The 22,559-nt window shown below is 50.2% G+C and overlaps 1 protein-coding gene across 1 annotated transcript in view; it reads right to left on the reverse strand.

Annotated features, from left to right (window-relative positions):
• The window catches only part of LOC138671453 (aldehyde dehydrogenase family 3 member B1-like), a 231,869-nt gene that overhangs the window by 127,521 nt on the left and 81,789 nt on the right, over nt 1-22,559 (reverse strand). Inside the window, exons 3-4 of the mRNA XM_069759634.1 lie at nt 20,316-20,426; nt 2,859-2,979 (exon numbers count right to left, since the gene is read on the reverse strand). Of these exons, the coding sequence (XP_069615735.1) occupies nt 2,859-2,979; nt 20,316-20,426 (232 nt within the window). The remainder of the gene's footprint in view (nt 1-2,858; nt 2,980-20,315; nt 20,427-22,559) is intronic.

A 22,559-nucleotide genomic window follows, 5' to 3' on the forward strand; every position in this document is an offset into this window, starting at 1 on the left:
TTTTGGGGTCCAATTTCTCCTGTTACCCTTGGTAAAATAAAACAAATTGGATCTGAAGTAATTTTTTTGTGAAAAAAAGTTAAATGTTCTTTTTTATTTAAACATTCCAAATATTCCTGTGAAGCACCAGAAGGGTTAATAAACTTCTTGAATGTGGTTTTGAGCACCTTGAGCGGCGCAGTTTTTAGAATGGTGTCACACTTGGGCATTTTCTATCATATAGACCCCTCAAAGTGACTTCAAATGTGATGTGGTCCCTAAAAAAAAAAATGGTGTTGTAAAAACGAGAAATTGCTGGTCAACTTTTAACCCTTATAACTCCCTAACAAAAAAATTTTGGTTCCAAAATTGTGCTGATGTATAGTAGACATGTGGGAAATGTTACTTATTAAGTATTTTGTGTGACATATCTCTGTGATTTAAGGGCATGAAAATTCAAAGTTGAAAAATTGTGAAATTTTCTAAATTTTTGCCAAATTTCAGTTTTTTTCACAAATAAACGCACGTAATGTCAAGGAAATTTTATGACTATCATGAAGTACAATATGTCACAAGAAAACAATGTCAGAATCACCGGGATCCATGCAAACGTTCCAGAGTTATAACCTCATAAAGGGACAATGGTCAGAATTGAAAAAATTGACCCGGTCATTAACGTGCAAACCACCCTTGGGGTAAAAGGGTTAAATATGTTTTTGGTGAATTTAAAAAGACAAATAAAAAAAGAAAGAGTAGAACAAGGCTAGCACACAGACCTATGCCACGTATGCCTGCGAAACTATGATTTTTCCACCACAGATACACCAGGCCTCTGCCTGACATAACAGACTGTATTAAATTTTTTTTTTGCTTTTTGGTGAATTAGAAAAAAAAAAAAGAGTAGAACAAGGCTGGCACACAGAATGATTCTACACTGTGTACAGAATTATTAGGCATCTCTGTAATGAGGAGGGGTGTTGGCTAATGACCTCAACACCATATATAAGGTGTGTTTAATTATTAGGCAACTTCCTTTCCTTTGGCAAAATGGGTCAGAAGAGAGATTTGACGGCTCTGGAAAGTCCAAAATTGTGAGATATCTCGCAGAGGGATGCAGCAGTCTTGAAATTGCCAAACTTTTGAAGCGTGATCACCGAACAATCAAGCGTTTCATGGTAAATAGCCAGCAGGGTCGCAGGAATCGTGTTGGGCAAAAAAGGCGCAAAATACCTGCCCATGAATTGAGGAAAATCAAGCGTGAAGCTGCCAAGATGCCATTTGCCACCAGTTTTGCCATATTTCAGAGCTGCAACGTTACTGGAGTAACAAAAAGCACAAGGTGTGCGATACTCAGGGACATGGCCAAGGTAAGGAAGGCTGAAAAACGACCACTGCAAGAAACATAAGATAAAACGTCAAGACTGGGCCAAGAAATATCTGAAGACTGACTTTTCAAAGGTTTTATGGACTGATGAAATGAGTGACTCTTGATGGGCCGGATGGACGGGCCAGAGGCTGGATCAGTAAAGGGCAGAGAGCTCCACTCCGACTCAGACCCAGCAAGGTGGAGGTGGGGACTGGTATGGGCTGGGATCATCAAAGATGGACTTGTGGGACCTTCTCGGGTTGAGGATGGAGTGAAGCGCAACTCCCAAACCTACTGCCAGTTTCTGGAAGACTTCTACAAGCAGTGGTACAGGAAGAAGTCGGTATCGTTCAAGAAAAACATGATTTTCATGCAGGACAATGCTCCATCACAGCCTCCAACTACTCCACAGCGTGGCTGCCAGTAAAGGTCTCAGAGAAGAAATGATAATGACATGGCCCCTTGTTCACCTGATCTGTACCCCATAGAACCTGTGGTCCCCCATAAAATGTGAGATCTACAGGGAGGGAGAACAGTCCACCTCTCGGAGCAGTGTCTGGAGGCTGTGGTGGCCGCTGCACCAATGTTGGTCGTAAACAGATCAAGCAACTGACAGAATCTATGGATGGAGGCTGGTGAGTGTCATCAGAAAGAAAGGGGGCTATATTGGTTACAAATTTTGGGGGTTTTGTTTTTGCACGTCGGAAATGTTTATTTCTATATTTTGTGCGGTTATATTGGTTTACTTGGTGAAAATAAACAAGTGAGATGGGAATATATTTGGTTTTTATTAAGTTGCCTAATAATTCTGCACAGTAATAGTTACCTGCACAGATAGATATCCTCCTAAGATAGCCAAATCTAAACCCCCTCCCCCCCCCCCCACTCCGATCTCCAAAAATATTAAGCTTTGATATTTATGAGTCTTTTGGGTTGATTGAGGACATAGTTGTTGATCAATAATAAAAATAATCCTCTAAAATACAACTTGCCTAATAATTCTGCACACAGTGTACGTATGCGTGCGAAAATACAATTTTTCAAACACAGAAACACCAGGCCTCAGCCTGACATAACAGACTGTATTATTATTATTTTTTCGCTTTTTGGTGAATTTAAAAATGAAAAAAAACAAAACAATGAAAACTGCAGCTATGTCTATAGTAAATAAGCAGCAGACAGTTCTGGGGCTTTGGGAAGGATGCAGTGGGAACAATGGACGCACATACAGTGCCTGCAGGCCTTGCACTGATGTGGATATGCTGTGCCCTGCCTACCTAGCGCTGAAATCTCGGGACCCCCGAATTAGCCCTAAAATGGACTGTTGGTTTCTCAGGAGTTGTGGACTGAACGGTTGCAGACCTACACTACCTCTTAAAAGGGCGATTCTGACCCTATCTCAGCAGCAGCTCTCCCTATACTCGCTAAGTCCGGAGCAGAATGTGGCGAGCAGGGCGGCGCCAGGTCTCTGAGAGGTCATGGAGATGACTACTCTCTACACATGAGGACTCACCTGCTGCAATTGCCCCAACAAGAGGAATGAGAGACAGGTTTATGGGGTAGTTCCATGGAGCCATGATAAGAACAACACCAAAGGGATCTTTTCGGATGAAAGCAGAGTCCAGTGAAGTTGCCTGATGGAGAAAGAGAATGTCAGCAATTATATGACAGCAAGGGGTGGGCATAATCTGGGCAACAGCAGAATGTTTTGGGCCTGGGCAGTCACAAAGGTTTGCATGTCCCAGATCATGGTGAGAAACGTCTAGGAGCCTGGCACACCTCTACTGGATCATGGTGGTTAGCTGGGGGGTGGGTGAGTGCTCATGGTTGTCAAGGTTCACTGTGATGATTTGGAGTGAGGACAGACAAGCGCAGCTGAGCCATTGTGGTGAGCTGGGGACAGGTAATAATAATAATCTTTATTTTTATATAGCGCTAACATATTCCGCAGCACTTTACAGGTTGCACACATTATCATCGCTGTCCCTGTTGGGGCTCACAATCTAAATTCCCTATCAGTATGTCTTTGGAAAAGTGCAGCTGTCCTGAGTCTTTGTGGTGAGCTGGGGGCTGGAGAACCTTACTGTACTGAGCCATTGTGGTGAGCTGGGGACAAGCGAGCACTGCTGTCCTGAGCCATTGTGGTGAGCAGGGGACAGGCGAGCACTGCAGTTCTGAGCCATTGTGGTGAGATGGGGACAAGCGAGCACAGCTGTCCTGAGCCATTGTGGTGAGCTGGGGACAGGCGAGCACTGCAGTTCTGAGCCATTGTGGTGAGATGGGGACAAGCGAGCACAGCTGTCCTGAGCCATTGTGGTGAGCTGGGGAAAGGTGAGCACAGCAGTCCTGAGCCATTGTGGTGAGCTGGGGACAAGCGAGTGCAGCTGTCCTGAGCCATTGTGGTGAGCAGGGGACAGGCGAGCGCAGCTGTCCTGAGCCATTGTGGTGAGCTGTTGACAATCAAGCGCAGCTGTCCCGAGCCATTTTGGTGAGCTGGAGACAAGCGAGTGCAGCTCTCCTGAGCCATTGTGGTGAGCTGGAGACAAGCAAGAACAGCTGTCCTGAGCCATTGTGGTGAGCTGGAGATAAGCAAGCGCAGCTGTCCTGAGCCATTGTGGTGAGCTGGGGACAGGTGAGCACTGCAGTCCTGAGCCATTGTGGTGAGCTGGGGACAGGCAAGCACTACAGTCCTGAGCCATTGTGGTGAGCTGGGGACAGGCGAGCGCAGCTGTCCTGAGCTATTGTGGTGAGCTGGGGATAAGCAAGCGCAGCTGTCCTGAGCCATTGTGGTGAGCAGGGGACAGGCGAGCACTGCAGTCCTGAGCCATTGTGGTGAGCTGGGAACAGGCGAATGCAGCTGTCCTGATCCATTGTGGTGAGCTGGGGACAGGCGAGCGCAGCTGTCCTGAGCCATTGTGGTGAGCTGGGGACAGGCGAGCACTGCAGTCCTGAGCCATTGTGGTGAGCTGGGGACAAGCGAGTGCAGCTGTCCTGAGCCATTGTGGTGAGCTGGGGATAAGCAAGCGCAGCTGTCCTGAGCCATTGTGGTGAGCTGGGAACAGGCGAGCACAGCTGTCCTGAGCCATTGAGGTGAGCTGGGGACAGGCGAATGCAGCTGTCCTGATCCATTGTGGTGAGCTGGGGACAAGTGAGCGCAGCTGTCCTGAGCCATTTTGCTGAGCTGGGGACAGGCGAGCACTGCAGTCCTGAGCCATTGTGGTGAGCTGGGGACAAGCGAGTGCAGCTGTCCTGAGCCTTTGTGGTGAGCTGGGGACAGGCGACCACTGCAGTTCTGAGCCATTGTGGTGAGCTGGGGGCTGGAGAACCTTACTGTACTGAGCCATTGTGGTGAGCTGGGGACAAGCGAGTGCAGCTGTCCTGAGCCATTGTGGTGAGCAGGGGACAGGCGAGCACTGCAGTTCTGAGCCATTGTGGTGAGCTGTTGACAATCGAGCGCAGCTGTCCCGAGCCATTGTGGTGAGCTGGAGACAAGCGAGTGCAGCTCTCCTGAGCCACTGCGGTGAGCTGGAGACAAGCAAGAACAGCTGTCCTGAGCCATTGTGGTGAGCTGGAGATAAGCAAGCGCAGCTGTCCTGAGCCATTGTGGTGAGCTGGGGACAGGCGAGCACTGCAGTCCTGAGCCATTGTGGTGAGCTGGGGACAGGCGAGCACTGCAGTCCTGAGCCATTGTGGTGAGCTGGGTACAGGCAAGTGCAGCTGTCCTGAGCCATTGTGGTGAGCTGGGGATAAGCAAGTGCAGCTGTCCTGAGCCATTGTGGTGAGCTGGGGACAGGCGAGCGCAGCTGTCCTGAGCCATTGTGGTGAGCTGGGGACAGGCGAGCACTGCAGTCCTGAGTCATTGTGGTGAGCTGGGGACAAGCGAGTGCAGCTGTCCTGAGCCATTGTGGTGAGCAGGGGACAGGCGAGCACTGCAGTCCTGAGCCATTGTGGTGAGCTGGGGACAAGCGAGTGCAGCTGTCCTGAGCCATTGTGGTGAGCTGGGGACAGGTGAGCACTGCAGTCCTGAGCCATTGTGGTGAGCTGGGGACAAGCGAGTGCAGCTGTCCTGAGCCATTGTGGTGAGCAGGGGACAGGCAAGCACTGCAGTCCTGAGCCATTGTGGTGAGCTGGGGACAGGCGAGCGCAGCTGTCCTGAGCCATTGTGGTGAGCTGGGGACAGGCGAGCACTGCAGTCCTGAGCCATTGTGGTGAGCTGGGGACAAGCGAGTGCAGCTGTCCTGAGCCATTGTGGTGAGCAGGGGACAGGCGAGCACTGCAGTCCTGAGCAATTGTGGTGAGCTGGGAACAGGCGAGCACTGCAGTCCTGAGCCATTGTGGTGAGCTGGGGACAAGCGAGTGCAGCTGTCCTGAGCCATTGTGGTGAGCTGGAGACAAGCGAGTGCAGCTGTCCTGAGCCATTGTGGTGATCAGGGGACAGGCGAGCACTGCAGTCCTGAGCAATTGTGGTGAGCTGGGAACAGGCGAGCACTGCAGTCCTGAGCCATTGTGGTGAGCTGGGGACAAGCGAGTGCAGCTGTCCTGAGCCATTGTGGTAAGCTGGAGACAAGCGAGTGCAGCTATCCTGAGCCATTGTGGTGAGCTGGATACAAGCAAGAACAGCTGTCCTGAGCCATTGTGGTGAGCAGGGGACAGGCGAGCACTGCAGTCTTGAGCCATTGTGGTGAGCTGGGGACAAGCGAGTGCAGCTGTCCTGAGCCATTGTGGTGAGCTGGGGACAGGCGAGCACTGCAGTCCTGAGCCATTGTGGTGAGCTGGGGACAGGCGAGTGCAGCTGTCCTGAGCAATTGTGGTGAGCTGGGAACAGGCGAGCACTGCAGTCCTGAGCCATTGTGGTGAGCTGGGAACAGGCGAGTGCAGCTGTCCTGAGCCATTGTGGTGAGCTGGAGACAAGCGAGTGCAGCTGAAAAAAACAGCAACCAGCAGCACTCAATAAACCAGGATGCACGCTCCAACGTCCATGGATCCACTGGACTAATACTCACAATGTAGAAAAAGAAGCAACATCCATTCCAGGTGAAAGGTATAAAGTCTTTATTCCACCACCATCATACAACGTTTCGGCCAGACATGGCCTTTGTCAAGTACACAATATAGCTCACCTGGCCACCTTAAATAGTGTGGAGCCAAAATCAGGCACCAATCACTGACAAGGGGCGGCCTTTATTTAACAACAATCTTATAAATACACAAATCACACTATTATCCATAAAACATGCAAATGCCCACATTACATTGACATCCCATTACATAGAAAATATACAATAATTAAAAAGGCGTCAGGGATCATTCCAAACTGGAGCTGTAATCCAATCTTGGTTTTGTTGTACCTGCTGCCATGACGACGGTCCACCAATGAACCCTTATATCCTCCATAACAAGAGTCTCCTCCAATCCTGAAGGGTCTTCCTGTGCTATTGTTAGTACCCACCAGCCAATCACCTTACCCCTAACAGCCTGCAAACACAGCGCCATATCCGCCGACCAGAAGCCGCCAGAGCGAGCGTGCAGGTGCGTCACGTGCACGCGGTCACATGACCGCAGCACCGACCCAACCTACAGCGCAAGCGCCAGCAGCACCGAGCCGGACATCGCTCACCCACAGAACAGGGAAGCAACCGCGGCCACGTCAGAGCCAGGGAGGAGCATAGGCGGACCGCCCACACACATCACCTGACCAACACGGGACGCAGTGAATCCCCATCTATGTGGTAAGAACCGGATACAACCAACTCCATAGTAACCAGCGCATGTAAACCTAAGCGAGTGCAGCTGTCCTGAGCCATTGTGGTGAGCTGGGGACAAGCGAGTGCAGCTGTCCTGAGCCATTGTGGTGAGCAGGGGACAGGCGAGCACTGCAGTCCTGAGCCATTGTGGTGAGCTGGGGACAGGCGAGTGCAGCTGTCCTGAGCCATTGTGGTGAGCTGGGGACAAGCGAGTGCAGCTGTCCTGAGCCATTGTGGTGAGCAGTGGACAGGCGAGCACTGCAGTCCTGAGCCATTGTGGTGAGCTGGGGACAGGCGAGCGCAGCTGTCCTGAGCCATTGTGGTGAGCAGTGGACAGGCGAGCACTGCAGTCCTGAGCCATTGTGGTGAGCTGGGAACAGGCGAGCACTGCAGTCCTGAGCCATTGTGGTGAGCTGGGGACAGGCGAGCGCAGCTGTCCTGAGCCATTGTGGTGAGCAGTGGACAGGCGAGCACTGCAGTCCTGAGCCATTGTGGTGAGCTGGGGACAGGCGAGCACTGCAGTCCTGAGCAATTGTGGTGAGCTGGGGACAGGCGAGCACTGCAGTCCTGAGCCATTGTGGTGAGCTGGGGACAGGCGAGCGCAGCTGTCCTGAGCCATTGTGGTGAGCAGTGGACAGGCGAGCACTGCAGTCCTGAGCAATTGTGGTGAGCTGGGGACAGGCGAGCACTGCAGTCCTGAGCCATTGTGGTGAGCTGGGGACAAGCGAGTGCAGCTGTCCTAAGCCACTGTGGTGAGCAGGGGACAGGCGAGCACTGCAGTCCAGAGCAATTGTGGTGAGCTGGGAACAGGTGAGCACTGCAGTCCTGAGCCATTGTGGTGAGCTGGGGACAGGCGAGCACTGCAGTCCTGAGCCATTGTGGTGAGCTGGGGACAGGCGTGCACTGCAGTCCTGAGCCATTGTGGTGAGCTGGGGACAAGCGAGTGCAGCTGTCCTGAGCCATTGTGGTGAGCAGGGGACAGGCGAGCACTGCAGTCCTGAGCCATTGTGGTGAGCTGGGGACAGGCGAGCACTGCAGTCCTGAGCCATTGTGGTGAGCTGGGGACAGGCGAGCACTGCAGTCCTGAGCCATTGTGGTGAGCTGGGGACAAGCGAGTGCAGCTGTCCTGAGCCATTGTGGTGAGCAGTGGACAGGCGAGCACTGCAGTCCTGAGCCATTGTGGTGAGCAGGGGACAGGCGAGCACTGCAGTCCTGAGCCATTGTGGTGAGCTGGGGACAGGCGTGCACTGCAGTCCTGAGCCATTGTGGTGAGCTGGGGACAAGCGAGTGCAGCTGTCCTGAGCCATTGTGGTGAGCAGGGGACAGGCGAGCACTGCAGTCCTGAGCCATTGTGGTGAGCTGGGGACAAGCGAGTGCAGCTGTCCTGAGCCATTGTGGTGAGCAGGGGACAGGCGAGCACTGCAGTCCAGAGCAATTGTGGTGAGCTGGGAACAGGTGAGCACTGCAGTCCTGAGCCATTGTGGTGAGCTGGGGACAAGCGAGTGCAGCTGTCCTGAGCCATTGTGGTGAGCTGGAGACAAGCAAGAACAGCTGTCCTGAGCCATTGTGGTGAGCTGGGGACAAGCAAGCGCAGCTGTCCTGAGCCATTGTGGTGAGCAGGGGACAGGCGAGCAATGCAGTCCTGAGCAATTGTGGTGAGCTGGGAACAGGCGAGCACTGCAGTCCTGAGCCATTGTGGTGAGCTGGGGACAAGCGAGTGCAGCTGTCCTGAGCCATTGTGGTGAGCTGGAGACAAGCGAGTGCAGCTGTCCTGAGCCATTGTGGTGAGCTGGAGACAAGCAAGAACAGCTGTCCTGAGCCATTGTGGTGAGCTGGGGACAAGCGAGTGCAGCTGTCCTGAGCCATTGTGGTGAGCAGGGGACAGGCGAGCACTGCAGTCCTGAGCCATTGTGGTGAGCTGGGGACAGGCGAGCGCACCTGTCCTTAGCCATTGTGGTGAGCTGGGGACAGGCGAGCACTGCAGTCCTGAGCCATTGTGGTGAGCTGGGGACAAGCGAGTGCAGCTGTCCTGAGCCATTGTGGTGAGCAGGGGACAGGCGAGCACTGCAGTCCTGAGCAATTGTGGTGAGCTGGGAACAGGCGAGCACTGCAGTCCTGAGCCATTGTGGTGAGCTGGGGACAAGCGAGTGCAGCTGTCCTGAGCCATTGTGGTGAGCTGGAGACAAGCGAGTGCAGCTGTCCTGAGCCATTGTGGTGAGCTGGAGACAAGCAAGAACAGCTGTCCTGAGCCATTGTGGTGAGCTGGGGACAAACGAGTGCAGCTGTCCTGAGCCATTGTGGTGAGCTGGGGACAGGCGAGCACTGCAGTCTTGAGCCATTGTGGTGAGCTGGGGACAAGCGAGTACAGCTGTCCTGAGCCATTGTGGTGAGCAGGGGACAGGCGAGCACTGCAGTCCTGAGCCATTGTGGTGAGCTGGGGACAGGCGAGCGCAGCTGTCCTGAGCCATTGTGGTGAGCTGGGGACAGGCAAGCACTGCAGTCCTGAGCCATTGTGGTGAGCTGGGGACAAGCGAGTGCAGCTGTCCTGAGCCATTGTGGTGAGCAGGGGACAGGCGAGCACTGCAGTCCTGAGCAATTGTGGTGAGCTTGGAATAGGCGAGCACTGCAGTCCTGAGCCATTGTGGTGAGCTGGGGACAAGCGAGTGCAGCTGTCCTGAGCCATTGTGGTGAGCTGGAGACAAGCGAGTGCAGCTGTCCTGAGCCATTGTGGTGAGCAGGGGACAGGCGAGCACTGCAGTCCTGAGCAATTGTGGTGAGCTGGGAACAGGCGAGCACTGCAGTCCTGAGCCATTGTGGTGAGCTGGGGACAAGCGAGTGCAGCTGTCCTGAGCCATTGTGGTGAGCTGGAGACAAGCGAGTGCAGCTGTCCTGAGCCATTGTGGTGAGCTGGAGACAAGCAAGAACAGCTGTCCTGAGCCATTGTGGTGAGCTGGGGATAAGCAAGCGCAGCTGTCCTGAGCCATTGTGGTGAGCTGGGGACAGGCGAGCACAGCTGTCCTGAGCCATTAAGGTGAGCTGGGGACAGGAGAATGCAGCTGTCCTGATCCATTGTGGTGAGCTGGGGACAAGTGAGCGCAGCTGTCCTGAGCCATTTTGGTGAGCTGGGGACAGGCGAGCGCAGCTGTCCTGAGCCATTGTGGTGAGATGGGTACAGGAGAGTGTAACTGTTCTGAGCCATTCTGGTGAGCATGGGAGAGGCGAGCGCAGCTGTCCTGAGCGATTGAGTTGAGCAGGCGTCAGGCGAACGCAATGGTGAGCTACAAACTGACTGGTGGATACAGTAGTTCTGACTCACTCATGGTGTTGATGCAGGAACAGTTTTACACAACTCTGCATGGTAATAGTGGAAAGCTTAGGACGTAATCATGGAGGTAAGCTGCGGGCAGGCAAGCTCACCTGTCCTAGGTCATGGTGGTGAGCTGGAATCAGGCAAAGACTGCTATTCTAGGTCATCATGGTGAGCTGGGGGTAGGCGAGCACAGCTGTCCTGGGTCCTGGGAGTGGAGTGCACAGTTAATCTAGATCATGGTGGTAAGCCTGGATCATTTTGGTCCTGGATCATGGTGGTGAGCTGAGATTAGGTAGCACGGCTATTCTAGGTTATGGTAGTGAGCTTGGTGTAGACAAGCAGTTTTCCTGGATCATGGTGATAAGGTAGGCACAGGTGATCACGGCTATTCTAAACCATGGTGAGCTGGGTGTGGGTGAACACAGGTGTCCTGGATCATAGTGATGAGATAAGTGAACACAGCTTTCCTGGGTCATAGAGGTGAGCAGACGGCAGGAAAGCACAGCTGTTCAGTGTCATGGTGGTGACCTGTGGACAGGTGAACACAGTTGTCTTGAGTCAAGGTCGTGAGATGGTGGCAGGCAAGCACAGCTGTCCTGAGTCATGGTGGTGAGCTGGAGACAGGCCAGCACTGATATTCTATGTCATTGTTGTGAGCTGGGGGTAGGCAAGCACATCTGTCCATGGTCATGGTGGTGATCAGGGGGCAGGCGAGCACAGTTGTCCTGGGTTATAGTGGTGAGGGCATGCAAGCACAGTTGTGGATTTGGGTCGTCAGCTGGGATCATGCAAGCTCTGCTATTTTAGGTCATGGTGGTAAACTGATGCAGGCAAGAACAGCTGTCCTGTGTCATGGTTTTAAGCTGGGCGAAGGTGAGCACAGCTGTGCTAGATCATGGTGGTGAGATGGAGGAAGGATAGTACAGATGTCATGGGTCATGGTTGTGAACTGGGGAAAGATGTAACAACTCTGCTGGCATCACTACATGGCCTCCCATTCCACACACACCATCTTACACTCTGCTGCATGTCATGTTGTGTTCTGTCTGCTGCTAGCTCCATATTCTGTGCGTCTGCTCTCTGCATGCTTCCTGGCTGTGTGCATAGGGGGGCAGCACCAGAACTCTCTGGTTCTTATGGAATCAGGGTGCACCTGTCTAATCTGTTCTGACCAATTACCAAGAGGCCTCCAGTATTTAGGGCAGCCACACTCTGTGGACTGGGACTGTGCAATGTGTTTACTCAGTTAGTGTTTAGCTTCTGAGCTGCCAGGCCTTGCTCTGTGTCCCTCCTTCTCTGGAGGCTCTACTCTTAGCTTTGCCTTGTTCTTGTTGGTCTGCCCTCCAGGAGGCTGTATATCCTGGTCTCAGTGTCTGTGTCCTTGCTTTGCCTTGTACCTGTTTGTCTGCCCTCCAGGAGGCAGAATATCCTGGTCCCTGTGTCTTTGTTCTTATACCTTGTCTTGTTCCATTACCTTGTCTGAACTTTGTCCTACCTTTGTCTCCTTGTCTGTGGCTTCTTTCCCTGTTGTCTTTCCTTGTGTCCTCTGCTTATGCCCCGCACTCTTGCGGCTCTGCCTGCTCTGTACCCGTGTGACTTTGCCTATGCTCTGCTCTCTTGCAGCCTTACCTCTGCTCCGCACTCCTGCGGATCTGCTCCGTTCTACTCTGCTCCGCTCCTGCTGCTGCAGAAATCTCTTGCTGCAGCTCCCCTCCGCATTCCTTGCGGTTCCACTCTGCTTAGCTTCTGTTGCTGCTCTATCTCTTGCTGCTCTACCGCTCCTATCCGCAGCCTTGCGGATCTTTTCCTGTGTGAACAGGTCCCAACCTGTTCCTTCATACGTCTTTCCTTCCTGCTTGTTTCCGTACCTGCATCTTTTGTGTGAACAGGTCCCAACCTGTTCCTTCATACTTCATTCCTTCCTGCTTGTTTCCTTATCTGCACCTCCTGTGTGAACAGTTCTCAACCTGTTCCTTCATACTTCATATCCGTACCTGCACCTCCTGTGTGAACATGTCCCTACCTGTTCCTTCATACACCACACCAACCTGCCCTGTGTCTCTGCCGTTCCTGCCAGCCCTGTGTCTTTGCCAGCCCTGTGTCTCTGCCGTTCCTGCCAGCCCTGTGTCTCTGCCAGCCCTGTGTCTCAGCCGTGCCAGCCTACTCGTCTGTTATGGCTGGCAATCAGGCAACACAGCGTGCAGTAATCAGCGCACATACAGAGATCTGGCAATAACCAAAAACAATAGGACGAGCTCTGAGACGTGGAATCTCTGTAGACTGCAGTACCTGATCTATCCTCACACAACTATAAGCAGCAGTGGATTGCGCCTATAACTACCTATGCAACTCGACACTGCCTGAGGAGCTGACTAGCCTGCAGATAGAAATACAAGCCTGACTTACCTCAGAGAAATACCCCAAAGGAATAGGCAGCCCCCCACATATAATGACTGTTAGCAAGATGAAAAGACAAACGTAGGAATGAAATAGATTCAGCAAAGTGAGGCCCGATATTCTAGACAGAGCGAGGATAGCAAAGAGAACTATGCAGTCTACAAAAAACCCTAAAACGAAAACCACGCAAAGGGGCAAAAAGACCCACCGTGCCGAACTAACAGCACGGCGGTGCACCCCTTTGCTTCTCAGAGCTTCCAGCAAAAGTTAATAGCAAGCTGGACAGAAAAAACAGAAAACAAACTAGAAGCACTTATCTAGCAGAGCAGCAGGCCCAAGGAAAGATGCAGTAGCTCAGATCCAACACTGGAACATTGACAAGGAGCAAGGAAGACACACTCAGGTGGAGCTAAATAGCAAGGCAGCCAACGAGCTCACCAAAACACCTGAGGGAGGAAGCCCAGAGACTGCAATACCACTTGTGACCACAGAAGTGAACTCAGCCACAGAATTCACAACAGTACCCCCCCCTTGAGGAGGGGTCACCGAACCCTCACCAGAACCCCCAGGCCGACCAGGATGAGCCACATGAAAGGCACGAACAAGATCTGGGGCATGGACATCAGAGGCAAAAACCCAGGAATTATCTTCCTGAGCATAACCCTTCCATTTGACCAGATACTGGAGTTTCCGTCTAGAGACACGAGAATCCAAAATCTTCTCCACAATATACTCCAATTCCCCCTCCACCAAAACAGGGGCAGGAGGCTCCACAGATGGAACCATAGGTGCCACGTATCTCCTCAACAACGACCTATGGAATACATTATGTATGGAAAAGGAGTCTGGGAGGGTCAGACGAAAAGACACCGGATTGAGAATCTCAGAAATCCTATACGGACCAATAAAACGAGGTTTAAATTTAGGAGAGGAAACCTTCATAGGAATATGACGAGAAGATAACCAAACCAGATCCCCAACACGAAGTCGGGGTCCCACACGGCGTCTGCGATTAGCGAAAAGCTGAGCCTTCTCCTGGGACAAGGTCAAATTGTCCACTACCTGAGTCCAGATCTGCTGCAACCTGTCCACCACAGAATCCACACCAGGACAGTCCGAAGACTCAACCTGTCCTGAAGAGAAACGAGGATGGAACCCAGAATTGCAGAAAAATGGAGAGACCAAGGTAGCCGAGCTGGCCCGATTATTAAGGGCGAACTCAGCCAACGGCAAAAATGACACCCAATCATCCTGGTCAGCGGAAACAAAACATCTCAGATATGTTTCCAAGGTCTGATTGGTTCGTTCGGTCTGGCCATTAGTCTGAGGATGGAAGGCCGAGGAAAAAGATAGGTCAATGCCCATCCTACCACAAAAGGCTCGCCAGAACCTCGAGACAAACTGGGAACCTCTGTCAGAAACAATATTCTCAGGAATGCCATGTAAACGAACCACATGCTGAAAGAACAAAGGCACCAAATCAGAGGAGGAAGGCAATTTAACCAAGGGCACCAGATGGACCATTTTAGAAAAGCGATCACAGACCACCCAAATGACCGACATTTTTTGAGAAACGGGAAGGTCAGAAATGAAATCCATCGAAATATGTGTCCAAGGCCTCTTCGGGACCGGCAAGGGCAAAAGCAACCCACTGGCACGTGAACAGCAGGGCTTAGCCCTAGCACAAATTCCACAGGACTGCACAAAAGCACGCACATCCCGTGACAGAGATGGCCACCAGAAGGATCTAGCAACCAACTCCCTGGTACCAAAGATTCCTGGATGACCGGCCAGCACCGAACAATGAAGTTCAGAGATAACTTTACTAGTCCACCTATCAGGGACGAACAGTTTCTCGGCCGGACAACGATCAGGTTTATTAGCCTGAAATTTCTGCAACACTCTCCGCAAATCAGGGGAGATGGCAGACACAATGACTCCTTCCTTGAGGATACTCGCCGGCTCAGATAACCCCGGAGAATCGGGCACAAAACTCCTAGACAGAGCATCCGCCTTCACATTTTTAGAGCCCGGAAGGTATGAAATCACAAAATCAAAACGAGCAAAAAATAACGACCAACGGGCCTGTCTAGGATTCAAGCGCTTGGCAGACTCAAGATAAGTAAGGTTCTTATGATCAGTCAAAACCACCACGCGATGCTTAGCACCCTCAAGCCAATGACGCCACTCCTCGAATGCCCACTTCATGGCCAGCAACTCTCGGTTGCCCACATCATAATTACGCTCAGCAGCAGAAAATTTCCTGGAAAAGAAAGCACATGGTTTGAACACTGAGCAACCAGAACCTCTCTGTGACAAAACCGCCCCTGCACCAATCTCAGAAGCATCAACCTCGACCTGGAACGGAAGAGAAACATCAGGTTGACACAACACAGGGGCACAGCAAAAACGACGCTTCAACTCCTGAAAAGCTTCCACGGCAGCAGAAGACCAATTAACCAAATCAGCACCCTTCTTGGTCAAATCGGTCAATGGTCTGGCAATGCTAGAAAAATTACAGATGAAGCGACGATAAAAATTAGCAAAGCCCAGGAATTTCTGCAGACTTTTCAGAGATGTCGGCTGAGTCCAATCCTGGATGGCCTGAACCTTAACCGGATCCATCTCGATAGTAGAAGGGGAAAAGATGAACCCCAAAAATGAAACTTTCTGCACACCGAAGAGACACTTTGATCCCTTCACGAACAAGGAATTAGCACGCAGTACCTGGAAAACCATTCTGACTTGCTTCACATGAGACTCCCAATCATCTGAGAAGATCAAAATGTCATCCAAGTAAACAATCAAGAATTTATCCAGATACTCACGGAAAATGTCATGCATAAAAGACTGAAAAACAGATGGAGCATTGGCAAGTCCGAACGGCATCACCAGATACTCAAAATGACCCTCGGGCGTATTAAATGCCGTTTTCCATTCATCTCCCTGCCTGATTCTCACCAGATTATACGCACCACGAAGATCAATCTTAGTAAACCAACTAGCCCCCTTAATCCGAGCAAACAAGTCAGAAATCAATGGCAAGGGATACTGAAATTTAACAGTGATCTTATTAAGAAGGCGGTAATCAATACACGGTCTTAGCGAACCATCCTTCTTGGCTACAAAAAAGAACCCTGCTCCCAATGGTGACGACGATGGGCGAATATGTCCCTTCTCCAGGGACTCCTTCACATAACTGCGCATAGCGGTGTGTTCAGGTACGGACAAATTAAATAAACGACCCTTAGGGAATTTACTACCAGGAATCAAATCGATAGCACAATCACAATTCCTATGAGGAGGTAGGGCATCAGACTTGGACTCTTCAAATACATCCTGAAAGTCCGACAAGAACTCTGGGATGTCAGAAGGAATGGATGACGAAATAGACAAAAATGGAACATCACCATGTACTCCCTGACAACCCCAGCTGGTTACCGACATAGAGTTCCAATCCAATACTGGATTATGGGTTTGTAGCCATGGCAACCCCAACACGACCACATCATGCAAATTATGCAGTACCAGAAAGCGAATAACTTCCTGATGTGCAGGAGCCATGCACATGGTCAGCTGGGCCCAGTACTGAGGCTTATTCTTGGCCAAAGGTGTAGCATCAATTCCTCTCAACGGAATAGGACACCGCAAAGGCTCCAAGAAAAATCCACAACGTTTAGCATAATCCAAATCCATCAGATTCAGGGCAGCGCCTGAATCCACAAACGCCATGACAGAATATGATGACAAAGAGCACATTAAGGTAATGGACAAAAGGAATTTGGACTGTACAGTACCAATAACGGCAGAGCTATCGAACCGCCTAGTGCGTTTAGGACAATTAGAAATAGCATGAGTAGAATCACCACAATAGAAACACAGTCTGTTCAGACGTCTGTGTTCTTGCCGTTCTACTTTAGTCATAGTCCTGTCGCACTGCATAGGCTCAGGCTTACTCTCAGACAATACCGCCAGATGGTGCACAGATTTACGCTCGCGCAAGCGACGACCGATCTGAATGGCCAAGGACATAGACTCATTCAAACCAGCAGGCATAGGAAATCCCACCATAACATCCTTAAGAGCTTCAGAGAGACCCTTTCTGAACAAAGCCGCTAGTGCAGATTCATTCCACAGAGTGAGTACTGACCATTTCCTAAATTTCTGACAATATACTTCTACATCATCCTGACCCTGGCATAAAGCCAGCAGATTTTTCTCAGCTTGATCCACTGAATTAGGCTCATCGTAAAGCAATCCCAGCGCCTGGAAAAATGCATCAACATTACTCAATGCAGAATCTCCTGGTGCAAGAGAAAACGCCCAGTCCTGTGGGTCGCCGCGCAAAAAAGAAATAATAATCAAAACCTGTTGAATAGGATTACCAGAAGAATGAGGTTTCAAGGCCAAAAATAGCTTACAATTATTTCTGAAGCTCAGGAACTTAGTTCTGTCACCAAAAAACAAATCAGGAATCGGAATTCTTGGTTCTAGCATCGATTTCTGATCAATAGTATCTTGAATCTTTTGTACATTTACAACGAGATTATCCATTGAGGAGCACAGAGCCTGAATATCCATGTCCACAGCTGTGTCCTGAAGCACTCTAATGTCTAGGGGAAAAAAAAGACTGAAGACAGAGCTAAGAAAAAAAAATGATGTCAGGATTTTTTTTTTCCCTCTATTGGAAATCATTGGAGTGGCTCCTTGTACTGTTATGGCTGGCAATCAGGCAACACAGCGTGCAGTAATCAGCGCACATACAGAGATCTGGCAATAACCAAAAACAATAGGACGAGCTCTGAGACGTGGAATCTCTGTAGACTGCAGTACCTGATCTATCCTCACACAACTATAAGCAGCAGTGGATTGCGCCTATAACTACCTATGCAACTCGACACTGCCTGAGGAGCTGACTAGCCTGAAGATAGAAATACAAGCCTGACTTACCTCAGAGAAATACCCCAAAGGAATAGGCAGCCCCCCACATATAATGACTGTTAGCAAGATGAAAAGACAAACGTAGGAATGAAATAGATTCAGCAAAGTGAGGCCCGATATTCTAGACAGAGCGAGGATAGCAAAGAGAACTATGCAGTCTACAAAAAACCCTAAAACGAAAACCACGCAAAGGGGCAAAAAGACCCACCGTGCCGAACTAACAGCACGGCGGTGCACCCCTTTGCTTCTCAGAGCTTCCAGCAAAAGTTAATAGCAAGCTGGACAGAAAAAACAGAAAACAAACTAGAAGCACTTATCTAGCAGAGCAGCAGGCCCAAGGAAAGATGCAGTAGCTCAGATCCAACACTGGAACATTGACAAGGAGCAAGGAAGACAGACTCAGGTGGAGCCAAATAGCAAGGCAGCCAACGAGCTCACCAAAACACCTGAGGGAGGAAGCCCAGAGACTGCAATACCACTTGTGACCACAGAAGTGAACTCAGCCACAGAATTCACAACACTCGTCCTAGTTTCAGCCGTGCTTATCTGCCAGTCCTGCCTGATGCCCGCACCTGTCCTGGTGTTCCTGTTTCAGCAGCCACAGCCAGACACCACCCTGGAGTAGCACCTGGCAGCTGCCTGCCGCACAAGCCTGACCTCACCATCAGGGGCTCCAGTGAAGACCAAGGCAGCTGTCATAGTCACGCCCCTTCCAGGGTAGTCTGGTTCATGGCACAGTGGGGCCACAAACCGCCCGAGCTCACGCCCACCAGTCAGGGCAAGAGCGTGACAGTAGGCAAGGAAATCTGTCCTGAGTCATAGTGGTGAGCTGAGATGGGCGAACATGGGTGCCCTGAATCATGGTGGTGGTGATCTGGAGGCAGGCGAGCACAATTGTCCTGGGTCATGGTAATGAGCTGAGAAAAGGAGAGCAAAGCTGTCCTTGGTCGTGGATTGGAGCTGAGGGCAGGCAAGCACAACTCTCCTGGAGAGCTGTGGTCAGTTGAGCACAGCTGACCTGGGTCATGGTGCTGAGCAGGGATCAGGCAAGCACTGCTATTCTAGGTCTTGATGGTGGGCTGGCGACAGCTGTCATGGGTCATGGGGTAAGGTAGGGACAGATGACCATAGCTATTCTAGGTCATGGGGGTGATCTGAAAGAAGGCGAGCACAGTGTTCCTGTGTCATGGTGGTGAGCTAGGGAAGGAGGTCATAGCTGTTCTGGGTCATGGTTGTGAGCTGGGGGGAAAGGTGAGCAAAGCTGTCCACTGTCATGGTGGATTTTTGTTTAAATCCTCCTGATATTCACCGTGTGATTTTCAACATTACCACCCACCATGCCCACTGTCATAGGCAGAATGCCATTTTTACAAGTAAGATTATTAAGAACTTCACTAGATATTCAGCTTGCAGTGTGCACACCTTGATTCAGCGCAAGCCTATAGTTAACCCACTGTGTGCTGCAGTTCTTTTTGGCCTCTCATTATTATTTGGCTACCAACCTAACAGTCCAAAACTGAGCAGCAGGTTAGTGCTGACCCCACATTGTATGTACAGATGCTAAACTGTTGTCTATACTGGGAAACACGACACTTGTCCTTGACCTTTTGTCAGACCATACATTTTCCGTTATTGAGTATGCATCCCTTCCTGGGTCTGGTACTGACCACTAGTGATATGTGACTACCTGATGTCAGCTATTATGGGGTCATTCTGGAGGCAGTGGTCTCCATCCGTGGCAACTCAAACTAGAAAGGTAAATCTTGTTTTGTAGTTATGCTGGACAGCGTGACCAGTAGGGCACTGGTAAGTGGAGCTGGTTGTGGGCTGGGTGGATATATAAAACATCTTCTACCACTGAAGTCTTCAGTCTGCCCTGGACAAAACCATGAGCCCTACTCAATTTTAGCTAAAATTATCAAATTATCCCGACTACTTTGCAGCGAATCCTCAGAAGCAGCATTGAGGAAATTATACTGCAATACTTAACAGTGTAGCAGTAATTCCAGCTCTGGTATAAGATAAAACATAAATTTGATGCTACAACATGAAGGACATTTTACAGCATTTCCGAGACCCCCTGTCCTATACCTCCATTGGCCTCTGCCTCCTCCCGATGCCTCTGTCCTTCTAGTGCCAGGTCCCTCTGCCTCCCTCCCCTCCCTTCAGGCCTCATTGTCCCCCTCCTCCCATGCCTCTCTGTCCCCCTCCGCCTTCTTCCAGGTCCCTCTGTCTCCATCCTCTTTCCCCCAGGCCTCTGTCGCTCTTATGTCCATCAGGCCCCTTTGTTCCCTCCTCCCTCTAGACTCTTCTGTCCTCCTCCTCCTCCCTCCAGACCCCTTTGTCCTCCTTCTCCCTCCAGAATGTTCTCTTCCCGTCTTGTGTTATCTGCCCCATCATCCTGCACCCTCTATCTTCTAGCACCTCTTTCCCCGTGAGGGCCTATCTCTCCACGTCATTTGTCCGCAGTGTGGACATGTACTAGATGAGAGCTGCCGTTGATGTTGGCCTGATTACAGTAGGTGGCTCATATACCGAGGTGTCATAGCACCCACTTGCCGTAATGTTGTGGACTCACCAAGTTCTTAGACACGTGGTCATCCTTCATCCAGGAGCTCAGGTTGTTTAGTGCCATGTTAATCTCACTTTTCAGTATACTCAGCTCAGAAATCTCCACCTCAAATGGCGGCTGCAAAATGAGAAACAACATTGAGAAGATCAGTCCCAGGGGCCACAGCTGTATAAAGGGTCCCCTCACAGGGGACCTTCTACAGATACATAGGGGCCCCTGTACATATACGCAAAGGCCCCACTACATGTAACAATGAAACAATGTAACAATGAAAACCCTATATTAAGGGTCACCAATCTAACCCAAGAAGAGGTGCGAAACCGGCTAAATAAGATTAAAATAGATAAATCTCCGGGTCCAGACGGCATACACCCACGAGTACTAAGAGAACTAAGTAATGTAATAGATAAACCATTATTTCTTATTTTTAGGGACTCTATAGCGACAGGGTCTGTTCCGCAGGACTGGCGCATAGCAAATGTGGTGCCAATATTCAAAAAGGGCTCTAAAAGTGAACCTGGAAATTATAGGCCAGTAAGTCTAACCTCTATTGTTGGTAAAATATTTGAAGGGTTTCTGAGGGATGTTATTCTGGATTATCTCAATGAGAATAACTGTTTAACTCCATATCAGCATGGGTTTATGAGAAATCGCTCCTGTCAAACCAATCTAATCAGTTTTTATGAAGAGGTAAGCTATAGGCTGGACCACGGTGAGTCATTGGACGTGGTATATCTCGATTTTTCCAAAGCGTTTGATACCGTGCCGCACAAGAGGTTGGTACACAAAATGAGAATGCTTGGTCTGGGGGAAAATGTGTGTAAATGGGTTAGTAACTGGCTTAGTGATAGAAAGCAGAGGGTGGTTATAAATGGTATAGTCTCTAACTGGGTCGCTGTGACCAGTGGGGTACCGCAGGGGTCAGTATTGGGACCTGTTCTCTTCAACATATTCATTAATGATCTGGTAGAAGGTTTACACAGTAAAATATCGATATTTGCAGATGATACAAAACTATGTAAAGCAGTTAATACAAGAGAAGATAGTATTCTGCTACAGATGGATCTGGATAAGTTGGAAACTTGGGCTGAAAGGTGGCAGATGAGGTTTAACAATGATAAATGTAAGGTTATACACATGGGAAGAGGGAATCAATATCACCATTACACACTGAATGGGAAACCACTGGGTAAATCTGACAGGGAGAAGGACTTGGGGATCCTAGTTAATGATAAACTTACCTGGAGCAGCCAGTGCCAGGCAGCAGCTGCCAAGGCAAACAGGATCATGGGGTGCATTAAGAGAGGTCTGGATACACATGATGAGAGCATTATACTGCCTCTGTACAAATCCCTAGTTAGACCGCACATGGAGTACTGTGTCCAGTTTTGGGCACCGGTGCTCAGGAAGGATATAATGGAACTAGAGAGAGTACAAAGGAGGGCAACAAAATTAATAAAGGGGATGGGAGAACTACAATACCCAGATAGATTAGCGAAATTAGGATTATTTAGTCTAGAAAAAAGACGACTGAGGGGCGATCTAATAACCATGTATAAGTATATAAGGGGACAATACAAATATCTCGCTGAGGATCTGTTTATACCAAGGAAGGTGACGGGCACAAGGGGGCATTCTTTGCGTCTGGAGGAGAGAAGGTTTTTCCACCAACATAGAAGAGGATTCTTTACTGTTAGGGCAGTGAGAATCTGGAATTGCTTGCCTGAGGAGGTGGTGATGGCGAACTCAGTCGAGGGGTTCAAGAGAGGCCTGGATGTCTTCCTGGAGCAGAACAATATTGTATCATACAATTAGGTTCTGTAGAAGGACGTAGATCTGGGGATTTATTATGATGGAATATAGGCTGAACTGGATGGACAAATGTCTTTTTTCGGCCTTACTAACTATGTTACTATGTTACTATGTACACAGGAGCCCCTCTACATATACACAGGGGCCCACGCACATATACACAAGGACCTCACTACATATTTACACAGGGGCACAACTACAAATACACAGGGGCCCCCGCACATATACACAAGGACCTCACTACATATTTACACAGGGGCACAACTACAAATACACAGGGGCCCCAATACATATACACGGCATAGTCCTACAATCCGCATAATGAACAGAAATAGTGATGAGCGAATCCATGGATTCTACAGAACGGGGGATACTTGGGAGAAGTATTGGAGGCAATTGGATGAGGAATAGAGTAAAGTAAATTTGTTCAGATTCGAT

This window comes from Ranitomeya imitator, chromosome 3 (genome assembly GCF_032444005.1).
Source record: "Ranitomeya imitator isolate aRanImi1 chromosome 3, aRanImi1.pri, whole genome shotgun sequence".
In the NCBI taxonomy this organism is placed as follows: Eukaryota; Metazoa; Chordata; class Amphibia; order Anura; family Dendrobatidae; genus Ranitomeya; species Ranitomeya imitator.